Raw genomic sequence first — 20,968 nt, 5'->3', positions numbered from 1 at the left:
TGATGGTGGAGCGATTAAAAATGATGAATGCACAAGAGAGCAGAAGTTTTAGATCAGTGTTGTTGGACTGGGAGGGTTAAAAGGTTACTCCAGGTAAGAGAAAAAGGAGTCAGTGCTGGGAAGACATGGTAATTATGGTCAGAGATGATTTAAATTGGGGAGGTTTACAAATAGCAGAAGTTAAAGAGGGAAAAACAGATGATGGTTATGCATCCATTTCATATTGTAATGTGGTCGAATGAGTATTCTAACTAAATTGCTATTTCTAAATGACACTAAACAATGGCTTTGTTAATTAGGTTTCAAAATAGTGTATACATTCTGTCACGTATAAAAAATCAAAGATTCAACTGCCAGACCAAACATTATAGCTTTTACCTTAATGAAAGTTTAATATTTCTCCTCTTAAAAAAATTGAGAAATGTTTGTGCTAAGAAATGGAACATTTCCCAAATTAGATCGAGCTAAACTCCCTCTATGGCCTATTTTCAATTGTAATAAATAACAAAACTTTCTACATTGAATAGTCTTTACAGTACAAGAAATGATCTAACACATAAATATTCTACAAAAATACTTTTTACTCTTCCTTCAATGTCAGTTACTTTTTGAAAATATTACAAATAGGTGTAAAAGTCCAATAAATTGCCAATTCCGTACAGTGTGAGAACTTGAGTGAATCCTGGAATGACTTATTCCTGTATGTGTGTCCATACGTGTTCATGTTGATGTATCCATATGTTTAAGGGCAGACATGTCCCACCGTTATGAATGTGCAAAAGGATTGTGGACAACTGGAAGAAAGGATTGTGTTGGAATGGAGGAGACGAGAGAAAAAGTGTGACACAAGACACTACAAGTAAGCTGGGACTGTCAGACATGTGATATGGTCAAGTCTTTAAACTGGCACCCCATTAGAGATCTTCAGTGGACACTAACACAGTTACAATGCTGACACAAAGTTGAATCTTACACACACATTGATTTATAGTATGGATTTCAAATAGAAATGTATTACTATCTTCTGGGATGGAGTGTTGTGTTGGGTAAACGAGTTGGACCGTGACTGCAAAGAGGGGATTCATCACTGGGGTGGGATTCATTTTGCTGACATCAGTTATGGGAATCAAACCAACAGGGGATCCCAGACAGGAAGTGTCTGAAGTGAGGAGCACCATTGCTCCTTCACAAGGTTAACCTTTTGTGGAAAGGAACAGAGCAAGTGGAGCAGAAACACTGGAGTTTTTCTGTAGAAGATAATAAATATTTGGTCCTCTTGGGAAAGTGAAAAACACAAACTTACTGCCCATTTTCTCTCCCCCGCACCGCACCCACCCCCTCCCCTCCCCTCCCACCTCCCTCCCCCCCAAACACACATTGTGGACATTAATCTCCCTTAAACTGAGGTGCAGACAGTGATTGATAAATAAGTGAAACAAAATTGTGTTGTAGAAATCGAGAATTCTGACCCCAAAAGGCTGTGAATATTGAGGAGCTTTCAAGACTACAACTGCCAGATATTTGTTGGGTAATGGAATATGGAGTATAGGTGGATAAATGGAGGTGTACAGACCAGTTCTGATCTGACTGAACGCTGGAGCGAGCCTGTGAGGCTCTGCTGAATATTGTAAATTATTGCGGTGAAACATGCACCCAAGAGATATCATCAAATTCACCAATTGTAACAATGTCTAAGTTGACTGGTGAGACTAACATCTCAATCAGTGGAAACATTTTCTGGGATGGTGACTTGGACTCCAAACTGTTCCGCTAATTTCTTCAGCTGTTCTTCGAGAAGGATGTTCCGTTTAACTTCCTGATTGTAGTTGAATTTCAAGTCCTCGAGCTCTTCAAAAAACGAAGGGTCAAAGTTCTTGAGCTCTTTTTTCAAACTCTTTATTTCTTCCTGAAAATCGAGAGGTTAATTAGATGATTGTTTAAATAAAGTTTAAATAGTATGGGAACTTTTAATAAAAACCTATTAACGGGATTGAATTTGGATTTTCTTGCCATTTGGAATTTTTTAAAAATTCATTTGTGGGACATGGATATCACTGTCTGGGCCAGCATCTACTGCCCCCTCCCTAGATGCCCTTGAATTGATTGGCTTGCTGGGCCATTTGAGGGCAATTGAGAGTCAACCACATTGCTGTGGCTCTGGAGTCACATATAGTCCAGACCAGGTAAGTGTGGCAGATTTCCTTCCCTAAAGGACATTAGTGAACCAGATGGGTTTTTTCTAACAATTGACAATGTTTTCATAGTCATCAGTAGATTTCTTAATTTTAGGTATTTTTTATTGAATTCTAATTCCACCATCTGCTGTGGCGGGATTCAAACCCGGGTACCCAAGACATTAGCTGAGTTTCTCGATTAATAGTCTAGTGATAATAAGAACATAACATAAGAAATAGGAGCAGGAGTAGGCCATCTGGCCCTTCGAGCCTGCCCCGCCATTCAATAAGATCATGGCTGATCTGTCGTGGCTCAGTTCCACTTTCCGGCCCTCTCCCCATAACCCTTAATCTCCTCTCTTATCAAAAACCCATCAACCCGCTTCTTGAAAATATTTAGCGAGGCAGCCTCCACCACTTCAACGGGTAGAGAATTCCAGAGATTCACCACCCTTTGAGTGAAGAAGTTCCTCCTCAACTCTGTTCTAAAACGCCCCCCCTTTATCCTGACGCTGTGCCCCCTAGTCCTACTGTCTTTTTTGAGCGGGAAGAGTCTCTCCACCTCTATCCTATCCATCCCATTCATCATCTTATACGTCTCAATGAGATCTCCCCTCATTCTTCTAAACTCCAACGAGTACAAGCCTAGTTTATTCAGCCTCTCCTCATAGCTCAACTCCGGTATCAGCCTAGTAAACCTCCTCTGCACTCCCTCCAAGGCCAGAATATCTTTGCGCAGGTGCGGCGCCCAAAACTGCACACAGTACTCCAGCTGCGGCCTCACCAATGCCCTATACAGCTGCAGCAAGACCTCCCTACTTTTATATTCAATCCCCTTCGCTATGAAGGCCAGCATCCCATTCGCCTTCCTGATCACCTGCTGCACCTGCAAGCTGGGTTTTTGCGACTCATGCACAAGGACCCCGAGGTCCCTCTGCACCGTCGCCTGCTGCAGTTTTTCACCACGTAAGTAGTAGTCCTTCCTACCATTCTTCCTACCAAAGTGGACCACCTCACACTTGCCAACATTAAATTCCATTTGCCATTTCCTGGCCCATTCGCCCAGCCTATCTAGATCCTTCTGCAGACTCTCCACACCCTCCGCACAATTTGCCGTTCCCCCAATCTTGGTGTCATCCGCAAATTTCGACACCCTACACTCGGTTCCCTCCTCCAGATCATCTATATAAATGGTAAAAAGCTGAGGCCCCAGCACCGACCCCTGGGGCACTCCACTAGTCACCATCCGCCAATCCGAATAGCACCCGTTGACCCCCACTCTCTGCCTCCTATTTGACAACCAATCCTCTATCCACGCTAACACCTTACCCCCAACTCCAAGTCCCCTGACCTTCTGCAATAACCTCTTATGAGGTACTTTGTCAAACGCCTTCTGAAAATCCAGAAAGACCACATCCACCGGCTCTCCTCTATCCACCGCCCTAGACACATCCTCATAGAACTCCAGTAAATTTGTCAGACACGACTTCCCTTTAATGAAACCGTGCTGCGTCTGCTCTATCAAGCAATTCCCTTCAAGATGCCTCGCAATTTCCTCCTTAATGACGGATTCTAACATTTTACCTACCACAGACGTTAAACTAACCGGCCTATAATTCCCTGCCTTTTGCCTGGCACCCTTCTTAAACAACGGCGTAACATTAGCCGTTTTCCAATCTTCCGGCACTTCCCCGGAATCCAGCGATGTCTGGAAAATAACCACCAAGGCATCCACTATAACCTCCGCCATTTCTTTCAGAACCCTCGGATGCATTCCATCCGGTCCTGGGGACTTGTCCACAATCAGCCCCTCCAGTCTGTCGAGCACCGCCTCTCTAGTAACAGTAATGTCATTAAGACCCTCCAGTCCTACCACCTTTCCATCGCTAACACCCGGCAAATTATTCACGTCCTCCTCCGTGAAGACAGAAACACTGTGAGTTTTCTGTTTAGAAGCCCAGCTGTAATACCCAATGTTATGATGCCAGCCAGATAATCGGACAATAGAATTCAGTAGACGTAGCCAGTTTTCTGCTAACAAACACTTAGAGGTTTGATGGGCTGTTTTTATCAACTCCTGTCCCTTCACGCTGTCCTCTTGAAACTGCCTCACATTCTCCTTCCAAAGCAGAATGCTACATAATGATTATGTTAAGGAATGAGTGGTTCAGAGGCCTGGACTAATGATTGAGAAATGGGTTCTAATCCCACTACAGCAGCCAGAGAATTTAAATCAATTAAATGCACCTGGAATTAAAAGTGAGTGGAATTAAAAAGAGGCAATGCAAATAATGTCCTTTAGAGAAATAAATTTGCTGCTTGTACCTGGGTTGTTGTATGTGACTCCACTCCACAACAGTACTTCAATGAGCAAGTTACTCAGGAGGTTCACTGCCTTCTCAAGGGTGGTGGGGTATGAGCAATAAGTGTGGACCTTGCCAATGATGCCCACACCCTGGACGTCATTCAGACAGGTTTCTGACTGATCTCTTCAGCTGTGACCAATAGCATCAGGTACACGGGAATGCCATCACCTCTGACTTCCTCTCCCAGTCACAGTCGGAAATATACCAGCCATTCCTACATTGTGCTGGGTCAAAATCCTCCCTAACAGCTTTGGGTGTATATCTACACTATATGGACTGCACCCTGGTTTAAAAAGACAACTCAGTGCCAACCTCACAAGGGCAATTATGGATGGGCAATGAATATTGGCCTTGCCAACAATGCCTCTATCTTGTGAATGAATGAAGAATCACACTCTTATATTGGTTACTGTTAAAGTTGCTTGTATTCGAGCTTCTAATTGTTTTTTCCATAATTCTCAGGGCAGCTAAGTGTGTGTGTTGAATGCTGCCTTAACTGCCAATAAAAAGGAATTCTGCTTTATGCCATTTTACTCATCTAATCATTGGCAGTAACGACTCGATAACAATCAGAAAGACCTGCAGAAATATTCTGCTGTTTAACAGGAGGGTACAGATTCTCTGCTGCTTTGCTAAAATACAAAAATTCCGAATCTCTCAATAGCTTTAAGGAATTTTATATGTTCATTACGGGAGCAGTCCTGCTGAGAATATGAGTATGTGAAGGGCTGTTTAAAACAGTTCAGTTGTATCAGGTATTTATAATAATTTGTGCAGAGAGTCTAACTGCATCGCTGAGTTATAAAACCCATTGAGAAGCAAAACTCAGGTTTAATTTCTGGTCGTTCACATACGAACACAGAGGACACTTGTGAAAATCATGCACAATGTAGCACAGAAGGAGACCATTGGGCCCATCATGTCAGTGCTGACTCTTTGAAAGGGCTATCCAATTAGATCCTTTACTCTAATGGCACGGACTTGTTTTCCTTTATTAAAAGGATTTACCAGATTCCCTTTTGAAAGTTACCAACGTAATTTACTTCCACCAGCGTTTGAGGCAGTGCGTTCCAGATCACAACAAGCCACTGTGTAGCCTGACACCAGTTTTAAAAAGTTCCAGCCTGATGTAGAGTGTTGCTGAGTTCACTAAACAAGGCAAGGCTGCTTACCTGTAACTGTTGCTTCTCCAGATCTGATACCTTGAGTTGTGTTTGCAATTCCACAAGTTCACCCATCGGTTTGTCTTTTCTGTCTAATGCATCATCACAAACTGTAAGAGGAATACACAACTAACTTTACATCACTATTTACATAGAAAAATAAGACTTTTATGACAGAAAGATATAACCTTATTGGATCTGTTTATGGGTGTGATTGTTACGATTCTAAGATAGCTTCCGTTCTGTTGCTGTCAGATTGAAATGGAGTCTGTTTCAGCTGACTGGTCATGAAGCTTTTTCATCTGAGCGTGGATTAGACTGTGCATCTTAAATTCATGTGAATGGGTAATTCTAGATGTTCCTCAAAGCAACAACTCTTAGCAATAGCGGTACTCCTCTAACTCTGGCTTCTTCAACACCTTTGATATTAGTCCCTGCAGCATTGGTGGATGCAACTTCAGATGCCAGGGTTCTAATCTCTGGAGTTCCCTCCCTAAACTCTCTTTGCTCCTTTAAGGAGCTTCCTAAAATCTACCTCCTTTGGTCACCTGTCTCAATTTCTCCTTACGTGGCTTGGTGTTAAAATAGATTCTCGACTGTACAGGAGGCCATTCGGTCCATCAAATCTGCACTGACTGTCTGAAAGAACATCTTAACCAGGCCCACCCCCCTGCTTTATCTCCGTAAGGTGTTTACCATGGCTAATCCTCTAACCTACAAATTTTGGACTAATGGGGAAATTTTACCCTGACTAATCCACCTAACCCGCACATCTCAGGACTGTGGGAGGAAACTGGAGCAACCAGAGGAAACCCATGCAGACACAGGGAGAAAACCCATGCAGACACAGGGAGAATGTGCAAACTCCACACAGTCACCCAAGATTGGAACCTGGATAAAAGCAAATTACTGTGGATGCTGGAATCTAAAAGCTTCCCAGCTTTGACAAGGTCATCTGGACTCAAAATGCCAGCTTTTTCCTCTCCTTACAGATGCTGCCAGACCTGCTGAGATTTTCCAGCATTTTCTCTTTTGGTTTGGAATTGAACCCAATTTGCTGGCACTGTGAGGCAGCAGTGTTATCATGTTGTTTGATAACGCTCATGTGAAACACTTCGGGATGTTTTATTACATTAAATGTGCTATAAATAAATACAAGTTGTTGGTGTTTCTGGCACATTGGCAGGTGTCTTTATGATGTAGCGGTAAATAGTGAGGATGAAAGCCTTAGAGGACGGTATAGATGGCTGGTCAGATGGGCAGAACAGAAGCAATTGTTTTTTAATCAACGATAAGAGGCTAGGTAATACAGAGGGCCAGGGGAACCTTGGGGTGCATGTCCACAAGTCCCTGAAGGCAGCAGGACAGACAGATAAGGTGGTTAAGAAGGTATATAGGATACTTGCCTTTATTAAAGCTAAACTTTATTTACTAGTCACAAGTGAAGCTTATGTTAACAGTGCAATGAAATTACTCTGAAATTCCCCTAGTCATCACAATCCGGCGCCTGTTTGGGTCAATCCACCTAACCAACCCATCTTTCAGAATGTGGGAGGAAACTGGAGCAGCTGGAGGAAACCCATGCAGACACGGGGAGAACGCAAACTCCACACTGACAGTCACCGAAGCCGGGAATTGAACCCAGATCCCTGGCGCTGAGAAGCAGCAGTGCTAACCACTGTGCTACCATGGCATACAATATAAGAGCAGGGAGATTATGATGGAGCTGTATAAAATGCTTGTTAGGCTATAGCTAGGATAACGTGTGCAGTTCTGGTGGCCACCCTAGAGGAAGGATGTGACTACGCTAGAAAGGATGCGGAGGAGATTCACCAGGATGCTGCCTGGACTGGAGTGTTTTAGCGATGTAGAGAGGCTGGTTAGGCTGGGGTTGTTTCCATTAGAACAGAGAAGGCTGAGGGGGTGGAGAGGGAAAGTAGGAACTTTTCCTATTAGCAGCGGAGTCGCCAACCAGGGGGCATAGATTTAAGGTAAGAGGCAGGAGATTTAGACGGGATTTGAGGAAAAGTTTTTTTTCACCCAGAGGGTGGTGGGAATCTGGAGTACACTGTCTGAAAGGGTGGTAGAGGCAGGAACCCTCACAGCATTTAAGAAGCATTTAGACGAGCTCTTGAAATGTCACAGCATACAAGGCTGGAAAAGGGGATTAGAATAGATAGGGGTTTGATGGCTGGTGCAGACACAATGGGCTAAAGGGGTTCTTTCTGTACTGTAAAACTCCATGATACTGATGCTAGTGTTTTTTCTGGGGGAGGGGGAGTGGTTAGGGTTAGAAACGGAGACTGCGTTCATGCCCTTGCTCCCAGCTCTAAAAGCTCTGGTTTAAAGCGGCAGGTTCTTGGATCAGCTGGGGTTCTCCCTCCCCCTCTCTCCATCAGGCAAGAATCACACTTCTGCTTTCTTACAACTCAGTAATTTTGGCCAATATCCTTTTTGATGATTAGGCCGACAGCTGGTTTGTGGTGAGTTTGTTACTCCACTGAGAAAGAGAACTAGTGTTTAAATGTCTGAACTGTAACAGGGAAGGAAAATCCTCAAATCAGCTTCTAGGGTAAGGGAATCTGTGACAGGAATGTCCATCCCATTTCCTTACTGTAAATCTCAAAGAGTGCCCCACAATACCTGAGTCAAAGGGAAAGTCCACCTCGATAGATCAGTCCAACCAAGATGGCATCATTTATCATGATGCACATGTGACAGTCGACAGGGGATCTGGCCTTAGAATCCTACAGTGCAGGAGGAGGCCATTCAGCCCATCAAGTCTGCACTGACCACAATTCCACCCAGGCCCTATCCCTATAACCCCATGCATTTACTCTAGCTAGTACCCTGACACTAAGGGGCAATTTAGTGTGGCCAATCCACCTAACCTGCACATCTTTGGACTATGGGAGGAAACTGGAGCACACGGAGGAAACCCATGCAAACACAGGGAGAACGTGTAAACTGCACACAGACTGACCAAGCTCGGGTCCCGGGTGCTGTGAGGCAGCAGTGCTAACCACTGTGCCACTGTGCCGCCCCGGCTCACTAACGCCAAGGCTTGTTTGGTTGAGTCAAGTTGACAAGTGCATCCTAGGAAACCATCTTCCACATGTGCTAAATAGATGCAGGGTTAAATGAATATTGAGAAACTCTGCTTTGATGATACACATATTCAGCACCATGTAGTCTGAATGTTGAAGGTGAGAACAGTATTGGGAGGGTTACCATTTCTGCTGGTGCTGTTTTCTGCTCCTGTTTCCTTCCTGCAGACATGGAGTTCACGGAGAAGTTCAGCTTTTTCTTTTTCCAAGCGATCATTTGTCAATCTTCCAGTTCATCAAATGAAAAGATAGAATTAGAATTTGCAGCCACAGACTACATTTTAAGTTCTCAAAGATCTCAATTAACACACACCCACATTTCTGCTGATTTCTGTGAGTGATGTTAATTATGGGAGTGAAATAACCTTTAAAATAATAAAATACTGCAGGTGCTGGAAATCGGAAATAAAACAGAAAATGCTGAGTAAACTCAGTAGGTCTGGCAGCATCTGCAGAGAGAGAAAGAGTTAACATTTCAATGCAGACTTGAAATATTAATTTTATTTCTCTCCACTGACGCTGGCAGGCCCATTGGGGCCACCCTCGCCCCAAGACTGGAAAATCCCACCTGAGGTCAATGGATCATAGAACCCGAAAGTGCTGAAGGAGGCCATTCAGCCCATCAATCCTGCACTGACCACAATCCCACCCAGGCACTATCCCCATTACCCCATGCAGTTATCTGGCTAATCACTCTGATGCTAAGGGTCAATTTAGCACGGTCAATCCACCTAACCTACACAACTTTGGACTGTGGGGGAAACCGGAGCAGCTGGAGGAAACCCACACAGACACAGGAAGAATGTGCAAACCCCACACAGACAGTAACACAAGCTGGGAATTGAAGCCAGATCCCTGGTGCTTTGAGGCAGCAGTGCTAAATACTGTGCCACCATGCCACCCAATTTTCTGAATCTGCAATTCTACATGGCGGGTGGGTCAGCAAAACTCCAGCCATTGAATTTCTGCAGCATTTCTGTTTTTAATAATGCCAATTGCTGTGATTTATAAGCATTTGGCTCTGTAGACATGGCTACAATGACCAGCATTGGTAGTTTACAACAATGGCCTTGAAAGGAACAGGTTCGCCCATCACAGAATGCCAGAACCAGACCCCAGGCCACTTTTGAGCAACGACACTGATCAAGTAGCTTTTGGAAAGATGTGGAGCTGGATACAGAAATCAATTTTTGCACCATGTACAATTTGTGCATTTGCTGCATTAAAATCTTGACTGCTTGTGGTCCTGAGTTAAGCTGCCCATTTACAAAATACAGTTCATACCTTAGTAACTGGAGCTCTCTGGTTAGGCCCGGCTCCGTTTTAGCTTCTTCAGGGAAATGCTTAAGTACCTCAATCTGAAGAAAAGAAGTAAAATGCTGCATCAACCAAGATGGTCCTGTCCCATCACTCTGACATTATGAATATTAATTCAAACTAAGGGAACAAGCAGTTGGCAATTTGTTTTAGTATTTCTTTCTGGAACATGAATTATGTCCGGGAATCAGGACCCAGCCTGTTAAAAGACTGCTCGCTATTCCAGATCACATTTAACTTTTCACAACTGACATTGTTAATTCGAGTCTCCACTCTGGATTCAATTCATTTCCTGGAAGCAAATTCCTGAACAAGTGGAATTTTTAAATCAAACGTTTCCATTATTAACACTGATTCAAAACACTGTACAAAATATTTAGATTGATAATTAATATTGCGGAGATCATTCTTTAACTTTCATATAATTCTGTCTCATTTTCATCTCTCTCCTGCTGGAACAATTCACTGCTTTTCCCCAGAAGGCTGAGTGTCAACAGGGCCTTCATTCAGGGAGCTACAACATACTGACTCTTGGGAAGCAAATAGATTGGAACAAAGAGTTTCTCTTTAATGATGTCAGGATTGTGAATTTCTAAAACAGAGGCACTGCAGGGTGATGAAGGTCTTCCACTACGTAGTGGTACCATTGTGAATGGCTTTCTGTTTCCCATGGCCAGCTAGTTATAGTACTTCTCTGTGACAATAATGAGAGATTTAAACAGGCACATTCGCAACAAAGGAAGTTTAGGTTTTGTAAACACAAAATGCACATATTCACGAATACAGGTATGCTATTCCTTGTGCACAATTCATTTTAACTCTTGCTTACTGCAGGATGACCATTGGGATTGTTCTTGGCTCACCATTTCTGGAACTTGACAGCATTTGCCATTACAAACTTGACAGTAACACTGTTAAAACAAATAATTTTCTGCTATATGAAGTCCTTAATCTTTTTAATCTGAAATCTTTTATGTCTCAAATCATTGAGGTGCAATGCAGTCTAAAGCAGGATGAGAAAGCAACCTTAGCTTGCACTCAACAGGAACTTAGTGCCATAAAAGGTCTGGGGAACATATTGTTGCTATCAGACTTTCTGTCAGGGGTTTTAATTTTCAAAGATAACAATGTGATCAATAGTCTCACAGCTAAAGGTGCCACAGACAGATATTCCACCCAGTGAAGTTTTCACTGGAACACTAAACACACTGATACTGAAGTCCTCTTTGCATTTTTACAGTACAGAAGCTAACTGATTTAAAACAAAACGTACAGAACGCAAATAACATGAAACTTTCACTCGATGTTGTTATTGTTTTGCATTTATGTTAGAGAACTCCTTGAGGTACTTAACCACTACACAGCGTATAATCTACACTGATATTTTCATAGAATTATAGAATCCTTGCAGTGCAAGGAGGCTATTTGGCCCATCCACCCAGACCTTATACCTGTAACCCCAGGTATTTACTCCGCTGATCCCCCTGGAATTAAAGGGCAATTTAGCATGGCCAATCAACTAACCAGCTCATCTTTGGTCACAGTGCAGCACTACGGAAGTGCTGCATTGTTGGGGATACGTTTTTTTTGGATGGGCTGTTACATTAAGGCCTTGTCAGTTCTACCTATGCTCAGATAGATATAGAAGATCCCTTAGCACTATTTGCTATGGAACAAAGGAGTTCTTCCTTTAAAACATTTGGTCAATGTTTCTTCCTTAATCAACACCAACATAAATGGACTATCCAGTCATTCAACTGCTGTTTGTGGAACTTTAATGTGTGCAATTTAGCTGCCACACTTGTCTATCCAATACAAAAAAAAAATCCACAGTCTTTAGTTTGTTGTGACATCCTGAGGGTGTGATAAGTTGGCCTTGGAGGGAGTGCAGAGGAGGTTTACCAGGCTGATACCAGAGTTGAGGCAGTTGAGCTATGACGAGAGGCTGAATAAACTAGGCTTGTACTCGTTAGAGTTTAGAAGAATGAGGGGAGATCTCATTGAGACATATAAGTTGATGAATGGGATGGATAGGATAGAGGTGGAGAGACTCTTACCGCTCAGAAAGGACAGTAGGACTAGGGGGCACAGCCTCAAGATAAAGGGGGGGGCGGTTTAGAACGGAGTTGAGGAAGAACTTCTTCACTCAAAGGGCGGTGAATCTCTGGAATTCTCTGCCCATTGAAGTGGTGGAGGCTGCCTCGCTAAATACTTCTAAGACGCGGGTTGATGGGTTTTTGATAAGCGAGGGGATTAAGGGTTATGGGGAGAGGGTGGGAATGTGGAACTGAGCCACGACAGATCAGCCATGATCTTATTGAATGGCGGGGCAGGCTCGAAGGGCTAGATGGCCTACTCCTGCTCCTATTTCTTATGTTCTTATGTGGCATCATGAAAAACAAGGTCCATTCACTCTTTATATTTGTGAACCCAGATGTTCACTGACATTAGATTAACACAGAGAGGAATTTAATATTAGTAGGTTATGGCAAGGAATTGGATAAATGCTTGAAGTGGAGGAAATGCAGGGCTATGAGGAAAAAGCAGGGAGCAGAATCACTTACAAAGAGCTACAATGGACCAAATGGCCTCTACATATTGTAAGATTCTATGTGCTTGCACACTACAGAATGAAAACGGTATCACAATTCTTCTCTCACCTGTTCCTCCAGGACTCCTATCTGTTTTGCCAATTTTTGTTCATTATCAGTCGTTTCTCTCAGCAGCTGTCTAAGATCGATGAGGGTTTGATTCTTTTTTGTAATGTCTGTCTCCATCTCCTTTATTTTACTCTCATACATTCTTTAAAGCATGAAGGAATGAATTACTCTTTGTCTTTTTAACAATGTAAGCGATTCCCCAATTGCTATTAAATCTGGCACGATTGCAGTTTTAACAGGTTGTCTTATTAATCTATGCCGTTTACCTTTAAAAATCTCACTTATTAAATGAATAGCTGACCATGTGAAATGTGTCAAAAGTAAAACTGCATCATTTTTAACTAAATAACTACTGTTAACTCTAAAAGTGAAAACCACAATATTCCCCGGGGACAGAGGAAAGCCATTGGTTCAATCAGCCTATTCCTCCTACAGCTCCCCTCTGTTTTAGAACTAGTGGCTCTTTGGCCTTTCAAGATTCAGCCAAACCATGGTTTTCCATTCAATGTTCCACTGGTTAATCTGTTCTAAAATTCTTTTGTTAAAATAAATCCTCACCTCCTTTCCTGTTTTCTCCAGACGCCCTCATCTTAAATATTAGAGGATTGTTTTTTAAAAGTCTTGGGCCAAACAGAAGAACCTTCCTCAATCCAAAGTCTCTCTCCTGAAAACTGCAAAGACCCCAGCACCCTGTAGTCCGCCAAAGATCAAACCCCTCTGGTCTTGCATAAGTGAATATGCAAAATCCACATTTCTCATCACACTGACTGCCAACCCTTTGTTGTTTTTTTCCATTTTGCTGATATTTCTTTCATTGTTACGTACGAGAAATGTCAGACAGAAAAAAACCAACTGATGTACGCGGTTGTGATGTCTTAGGCATCATTATGCATGAGGTTTAGTGGTAATATCACTGGATAGTAACCAGAGACCCAGGCTAATGCTCTAGGGAAATGGGTTCAAATCCCACCATGAGAACATAAGAAATAGGAGCAGGAGTAGGCCATCTAGCCCTTCGAGCCTGCCCTGCCATTCAATAAGATCATGGCTGATCTGAAGTGGATCAGTTCCACTTTCCCGCTTTCTCCCCATAACCCTTAATTCCCTTGTCTGTCAAAAACCTATCTACCCGTGACTTAACCATGGCAGATAGTGATATTTAAATTCAATTAATAACATTTGGAATGTAAAATGAGTAGATTGTTACAAAAACCCATCTGGTTTAAGGAAGGAACTCTGCCATCCTTACCCGGTCTGGCCTACATGTGACTACAGAATAGCATTGAGAACTGATTCTTAACTGCCCTCTGAAATGGCCAAGCAAGCTACTCAGTTAAAGGCCAATGAGGGATGGGGCAATAAATACTGGCCTTACCCTCATCCCATGAAAGAATAAACAAGAAAAACACTCCCTACCCCAGCCATGTAAATGCTTGGGAGAGGCAATAAAAAAAAACAGGTAAAAACATACAAACATATGAATTAGAAGCAGGAGTAGGCCATTTGGCCCCTCAAACCTGCTCTGTCATTTGATAAGACTATGGCTGATCAGAGTGTGGTCTCAAATCCCCTTTCCTGTCTATCCTTTATACCTTTTGACTTTCTTGTTAGTCAAGAATCTAACTAACTCTGCCTTATCCAGAGCAATTAAGGATAAAAAAATCTGTAAATAAAGTGCCCAAACTTTCTAGGTAATACATCACTCCGAAATATCAATATTAAATGCTCAGTAAAGTTCGCATTTTGTCCCAGCACGTTAATATCTACCCTGAGTGACTAATATTGTGTCAGCCTAACAAGTTTTTGTGTTTTACGTATCAGAGAGTAAAGTGATACCTTGTGACTACAATGGACTTCCAACTTTTGCTGTCTGCACCCTCAAGTTGTGGACCCCTACTCTCTGCAAAGGCCAATCGTTTATTGGTCTCTTCCAATTGCACGCTTAGCTTCTCATTCATAATCTCCATGTTGCTCTTAGCAATTCGCAGTTTTTCAGCACAGTCACCTTCCTGTCACAAAACAAATGTTCAGCAAAAAAGAAATCTCAACTCCATCTGCGGTGAGCTGTGTGTGGGTCATCAGAGTTGACTTGTAACATGTTTAAGAGAGAAATTATGTGGTACAGTCAAAATCAAAAAATGCTGGAAATACTCAGCCCAGTCAGGCTGCATCTCTGGAGAGAGAAACAGTTAACTTTACAGCTCAACGGCCTCTCTTTAGTTGCTCATCTTCAACACCTCCCAGTTTAGATCACTGAGCTGAAATGCTTCCCTTTCCATAGGTGCAGCCTGACCTGTTGTGTGGTTTCCAGCGTTTACTGCTTTTATTTCCAATTCTATTCAGCTTTGGCTTTATTATCTAGTGTGATTTTTGACTTGCCAAAATACAGTATAATTGTACAATAATGGCAAGTACAAAGAATCTTAATTTGGGGCCTAGTATACAGAAAATAAACACTCTTTCTCTCTCCATAGGTGCTGCCTGATCTGCTGACTATTTCCAGCATTTTCTGTTTTCACCATAGAAAAGTGCTTCGAAAAATCCCAGTCCACTCCACTGGTGAGTTGAGTTGAGATGAGAGTCAGAGGTTCTGAGTGGACTGCAGTGTCTCCCCAAGCTACAGGGTTAGGAAACACTGAAGAACTCATTGCCGATGTACATTCAAGGCCCCTTTCCCAACATAATGAGGATTCCAATCTTGGAATTGGACCATGTGCCAGCCTTCTGTGTTGAACGCAAAAAATGAATAAACACTAATGTTAAAAACAGCGACACTAACTAACCTGACAGAGAGGCAACTCTCGCTATTGATCTAATAGTTTTACCTTTTTAAGCTCCTTCCGTAATCTCTCATTTTCAGCTAAGATCTTTTCCACACCTTTTGTTTTGGACTCGTAGCGTAAGCTGAGCTGCCCGCCCATCTGCATTTTCAATTTCTCCAGTTCTGACTGAAACAAAGTGAGGCAATAGATTTAGCTTGCTGTTGATGTGATAGTCTTGATCCTGCTAAATTAGATAGTTGTGTGAAATGTTAGTTTAGATCCCCCGGCCTGCACTTCTATATCAGTGATGTCAAAAACATGCAGAGCTGTAATTCTGGATTATCTGGTCTGGAAGTTACTGAGAGCAAACCTGGGATGCTTTATAGCTGTCACCAAATATATTATTTCAGTAGAAAATCCTTTGAGGCCAATGAACTGAGTTCAGTATTGATGTTATATTGGAAAATAAATGTAGGCCGATTCTGCATTTCAGAACAGTTTAGATCAATCGCTCCATCTCATTTACTGTGCCCTATTACAGAAATACCAAAAGTGTGCCACTTTTGAGATCAACTCTTTGATACCTAGTCTCAAAGAAAAGAAAGAACTTGCAGTTAAAAAGCACCTTTCAGAAGCTCAGGATGTTCCAAAAACCTTCACAGTTAAATTAAGGACCTTCTGAAGTATTGTCACTATTGTAATCTAGGAAATGCAGCTCTGCAAGGTCCCATGAACAACAATTAGATAGATAAGGGTTAACAAACAAATTAGGTGCAGGTGTAGGCCACTTGTCCCCTCAAGCCTGCTCCGCGACTCGATAAGATCATGGCTGATGTGATTGTAATTTCAACCCCATGTTCTAGCATTTTGTGATTCACGCAGTAGGACATCCAGATCCCTCTGCAATCTCTCACCATTTAGATAAGCTTCTTTTTCCTGCCAAAATGAACAATTTCACATATGCCAACATTATACTTGATTTGCCAGATTTTAGCCCATTTACAACTTACCTATGTCCCTTTGTAGCCTCCTTAAATCTGCTACACGATGTACTTTTGACATCAACGGGTCTTAATTTTGCCCTAGCCATGATAGTTGTCCATTGTAAATCACAGAATCTTTACAGAGCAGAACGTGACCATTCAGCCCATTGAGTTTGCACTGACCACAATCTCACCCAGGCCCTATTGCTGTAACCCCACATATTTACCCTGCTAATTCCCTAACACTAAGGGACAATTTAGCATGGCCAATCAATGTAACCTGCACATCTTTGGACTGGAAGACATCTTGCTTCTCAAAAATGTTGGTGGTGATTTTTAACTCCACTACCTGGGTCGCTGGGGAAACTATTTCTACAAGTATGGCAGGATGTTGTGTATTTATAAATGAAAACAAAAAGACCTTGTGGTATTAGCACAAACCTTAAGCTTCTCGTTTTCCTTTTCAAGACAGGTTAGTCTCTCACTGGCGACCACTCCAGGAGCCTTTTTCAGCTCCTCGTTCTCTCGTTGCACTCTCTCCACCACCTTCTTCATCAAGCCAATCGTTTTTTCTAATTCAGGCACTGTCTTGCCGCTGCGTCCAGACTGTCAAACAATGAGTTAATATAAAATAACAGACTACATTGGTCAGAGATTGAGTTAAAAAAACTGAACATCTGTTAATAATTTAACAAGTTCCCAAGACAGAAATAATCAGCCACTAAACAAGCACATATAATTGAAACTTCTACAGATATAGACTCACATTACAGCACTATCTTCAACAACTTAAACTGCAATCATTTCGCTCTCTGCACAATGGTTTGAATAAGGAATACGTACTTACACAGCCCCTTCAATTCCTCAAATTGTCTCAAAATCTTTTTATTCATTCATTTGTGGGACATGGGCATTGCTGGCTGGCCAGTGTTTATTGCCCATCCTAACTTGCCCTTGTTCAGGGGGCAGTTGAGAGTCAACCACATTGCTGTGGCTCTGGAATCACATGTAGGCCAGACCAGGTAAGGACATTAATGAACCAGATTGTTTTTTACAACAATGGTTTCATGGTCATTGGTAGATTCTTAATTCCAGATTTTTAAAAATTGAATTCAAATTCTACCAACTGCCATGGCGGGATTCGAACCTGGGTCCCCAGAATATTAGCTGAGTTTCTGGATTAATAGTCAAGTGGTATAACCACTAGGCCATCGCCTCTCCATTTTTAGTAATATGTACATTATCACTGCAGACCTGCGCACAGCAAGATCTCACAAATGCTAATTAAATGTTGGGAGAATCTCCTGCTCTTGGAATAATGCTTGGACTTTTGACACTTATTTTAAAGGCATCATTTCAGCAATGCAGCAGTCCATTTCTAGCACACTGAAATTTCATCAATGACCATAGAATTCCTACAGTGTAGAAGGAGGCCATTCGGCCCATTGAGCCTGCACCGACTATAATCCCATCCAGGTCCTATTCCCATATCCCCATGCATTTACCCTAGCTAGTCCCCCTGATACTAAGGGGCAATTTAGCATGGCCAATCCACCTAACCTGCATACCTTTGGACTGTGGAAGGAAACCGGAGGAAACCCACGCAGACACGGGGAGAATGTGCAAACTCCACACAGACAGTGACCCAAGCCAGGAATTGAACCCAGGTCCCTGGCGCTGTGAAGCAGCAGTGCTAACCACTGTGCCACCATGCCACCCAATCATACACTCAAACCCCTCATGTTCTGGAGATGCTGCATTGTGAAATGGCCCCTAATTATTTAAAGAGAGATCACAATGTTACCCAAGATCTGTAGTAAAATGGTGTATTTCACATGCCCAGAGATTCCTGTATAATGTTTCCAGGTATAATGATAGATTATTTTCAGTTTGGTAGATGGTTGAGGAATAAGGGAAATGCATTTTAAATATGTAAAGAGATAGCAGCAAATTGCAAGGCCAGTGGACTAACATATCAATAACACTCCATCCACATGATCTCTTGAAGTGGCTTTGATTACATGAGGGGAATTTTCGGACATGACATAGCCACAAGTGAGGGGCAAACAGGAAGGCGATCCATTCAATTGCCCGCTTTCTTGACATCTTAATGGCCACCTTAGCCAGGCTCAGGAATGAACCATGAGGAGTACCCTTGCACACCTCCCAACCCCACTACCCATTGACTCTCTTTAAATGCATTCTTCGTCCTTAATCAAACAATGCCAACACCTGTGTCTCTTTAACAAATGAATTAACCAATCATTAACATCGAGGGTTTGTCAGGACAGTGTACGCTCACTAATTTACACACATAGCAAGCTTGAAAAGCACTGCATCTTGCTTACCCCTCGAATATTGCCAAGTTTTCTTTCCAATTCTACTTTCTCCTTTTTGAGAAGTTGATACATTTCCTGCAAATTAGCGATTTGATCCTGCAAAAAGGTGAGAAACAGACAACACACCTTAAAGCAGATTAAACAAATAGAGCAGAAAAATGAATCATCTTTCTGGTAATACCATGTCAACAAGTAAAAAAACAGTTTAACTTAATTTCAGTGGATGCACATGGGGAGTATTAATAAAACCTCCACAGTTGATTCCCACATTTATTACTGTGAATAGTATGCATGCTGACTCGTGGCTTACCTTTAATCGTGGCAAATCTTTATTCGCCTGCTCCAGTTGGAAACGCAGCTCTACATTATCTGCAGCCAGATTGAGATTTTCTCTCTGAAGTTCCTGCTCCTTCTGAGATGAAGCATCAGAACAAATTCCAGAGGTCTACAGTAACAAAACAGGTCATCAGAAGCATCACTTCCCCCAAGCACATTACTGCATAGGAAGATTCTTCTAAAGTAAACTAAACCCAGATATAAATCTAACAGCAAAGTAATGGAGGAATGGATTTCAATGAAATGCAACTAAGATTGGAATTTACTTTGGAGGGATATACACACTATGAATATTCTAGACTTTTGAAAAATTTAGCTACTGTGCAAAATAAAAAAACAGAATGTACTGCGTGGGGACAGGACGGGGGGTATTCTTTCTGTTAGATTTCATGGGTGGATAACCTGAAGCAGTTTTTCAGGGGTCTCTGATTCCACTCCTCCCTTATCTTCTGCAGGATCTTCCTCCGTTGTCTGTTCCACGTCTCTCTCTTTTGCAATACCCGACTCATTCCTGCTACTTGTGCTCTCTGAGTCACTTGGTGAATCTGAGGGAGAATCATTTCCTTCTGTTTTTTTCATATCAATCCCCAAGTCATTGTCAGATCCATGCTGCGCTTTCTCCTTTTCAGCTGCCTGCTCCATTTCTGTCTTTTTCTCGATGGAGGGCTGATCTCCATTCGTATTACCCCCATCAGCTGGATCAGGTGTGGAGGCTGCCGAAGGCTCCTCTGCCTGGATTTCAGTACATGCCTCCTCTGGTCTCAAACCTGAAGGCACCTTATCATCATTGAAATGTTCATCGTTTTCACTGCCTTGGTCAGCAATTTTGACAGTCCCATTTGAAGATGTATTTTCTTGCTCGTCACAAACCTGATTACTCTTTCGCAAACTCAATCGTGATTTCTTCAAATATTTCTTACTGGTTTGCATTTTTACACTTCTGTCAGTCCTGATTTCAGGGACACCATCAGTGGCTGCTGTACGTCCTTTAGATACAACCTGAGCACAGGGATCCGAAGTCTGCATTGACAGCATGTGTATTGTGTACAAGCAGAATATACGCAATATATGAGAGAAAGAGAAAGACAGTCGGATGAAAGATGATATGGAGAAATACAGCAACACTTGACATTTTGAATATGTGATGAACACAGTAAAAGCCCCATTCAAATACTGACTGCACTTTCTTTAACCGATTGAGTCAAAGCACTCTCTACATTTTAGACTTTTAAAAAATGAAGTGCTGTGTTAAAGTTGCCTATTCCTGTGCTTCAGTAAGAGGACTTTTTCAATGATGTTCAACCATTACATCAATAATGTAAACTTAAGTTATTTGTATCGGAAGCAAGTTCAAACAAATGGGAGGTTTTAAGAAACTTTTCTTCACTATATATTTCAAATCAGGACCAAGGGTTTAGTGGCAAGTGGACAAGGATTAATGAGCTTCAAGAACATTCCATCTCTATTATCTGAATACAGGTGTTATCTCATTTTAAATAATATAGTCAAAACAATAGAAAAGTGATTCTGTTGTTTTTGATCGTAGAATCCCCACAGTGCTAGAGGAGGCCATTTAGCCCATCGAGTCTGCACCTACTTTCTGACAGAATATCTTACCCAGGCACTCTCCCCTGCCCAATTCCCGTAATCCCACACATTTATCATCCCATCTAATCTACACGTTTTGGGACACTAAGGGGCAATTCAGCATGGCCAATACGCCTAATCTACACATCTTTGGAATGTGGGAGGAAATTGGAG

At 42.2% G+C, this 20,968-nt stretch overlaps 1 protein-coding gene across 1 annotated transcript in view; it reads right to left on the bottom strand.

Annotated features, from left to right (window-relative positions):
* Nucleotides 1-1,368: 1,368 nt before the first annotated feature.
* cep290 (centrosomal protein 290) overlaps nucleotides 1,369-20,968 on the bottom strand; it is a 127,579-nt gene continuing 107,979 nt past the window's right edge. The window contains exons 45-54 of the mRNA XM_080191336.1: nucleotides 19,182-19,316; nucleotides 18,881-18,967; nucleotides 16,974-17,138; nucleotides 15,613-15,735; nucleotides 14,624-14,796; nucleotides 12,788-12,929; nucleotides 10,095-10,168; nucleotides 8,935-9,035; nucleotides 5,713-5,813; nucleotides 1,369-1,906 (exon numbers count right to left, since the gene is read on the bottom strand). Of these exons, the coding sequence (XP_080047462.1) occupies nucleotides 1,718-1,906; nucleotides 5,713-5,813; nucleotides 8,935-9,035; nucleotides 10,095-10,168; nucleotides 12,788-12,929; nucleotides 14,624-14,796; nucleotides 15,613-15,735; nucleotides 16,974-17,138; nucleotides 18,881-18,967; nucleotides 19,182-19,316 (1,290 nt within the window). The 3' untranslated portion in view covers nucleotides 1,369-1,717. The remainder of the gene's footprint in view (nucleotides 1,907-5,712; nucleotides 5,814-8,934; nucleotides 9,036-10,094; nucleotides 10,169-12,787; nucleotides 12,930-14,623; nucleotides 14,797-15,612; nucleotides 15,736-16,973; nucleotides 17,139-18,880; nucleotides 18,968-19,181; nucleotides 19,317-20,968) is intronic.

Source organism: Carcharhinus amblyrhynchos, chromosome 6 (genome assembly GCF_965287045.1).
Source record: "Carcharhinus amblyrhynchos chromosome 6, sCarAmb.v2.hapA, whole genome shotgun sequence".
NCBI lineage: Eukaryota > Metazoa > Chordata > Chondrichthyes > Carcharhiniformes > Carcharhinidae > Carcharhinus > Carcharhinus amblyrhynchos.
This window is presented reverse-complemented; position numbering and strand designations above follow the sequence as displayed.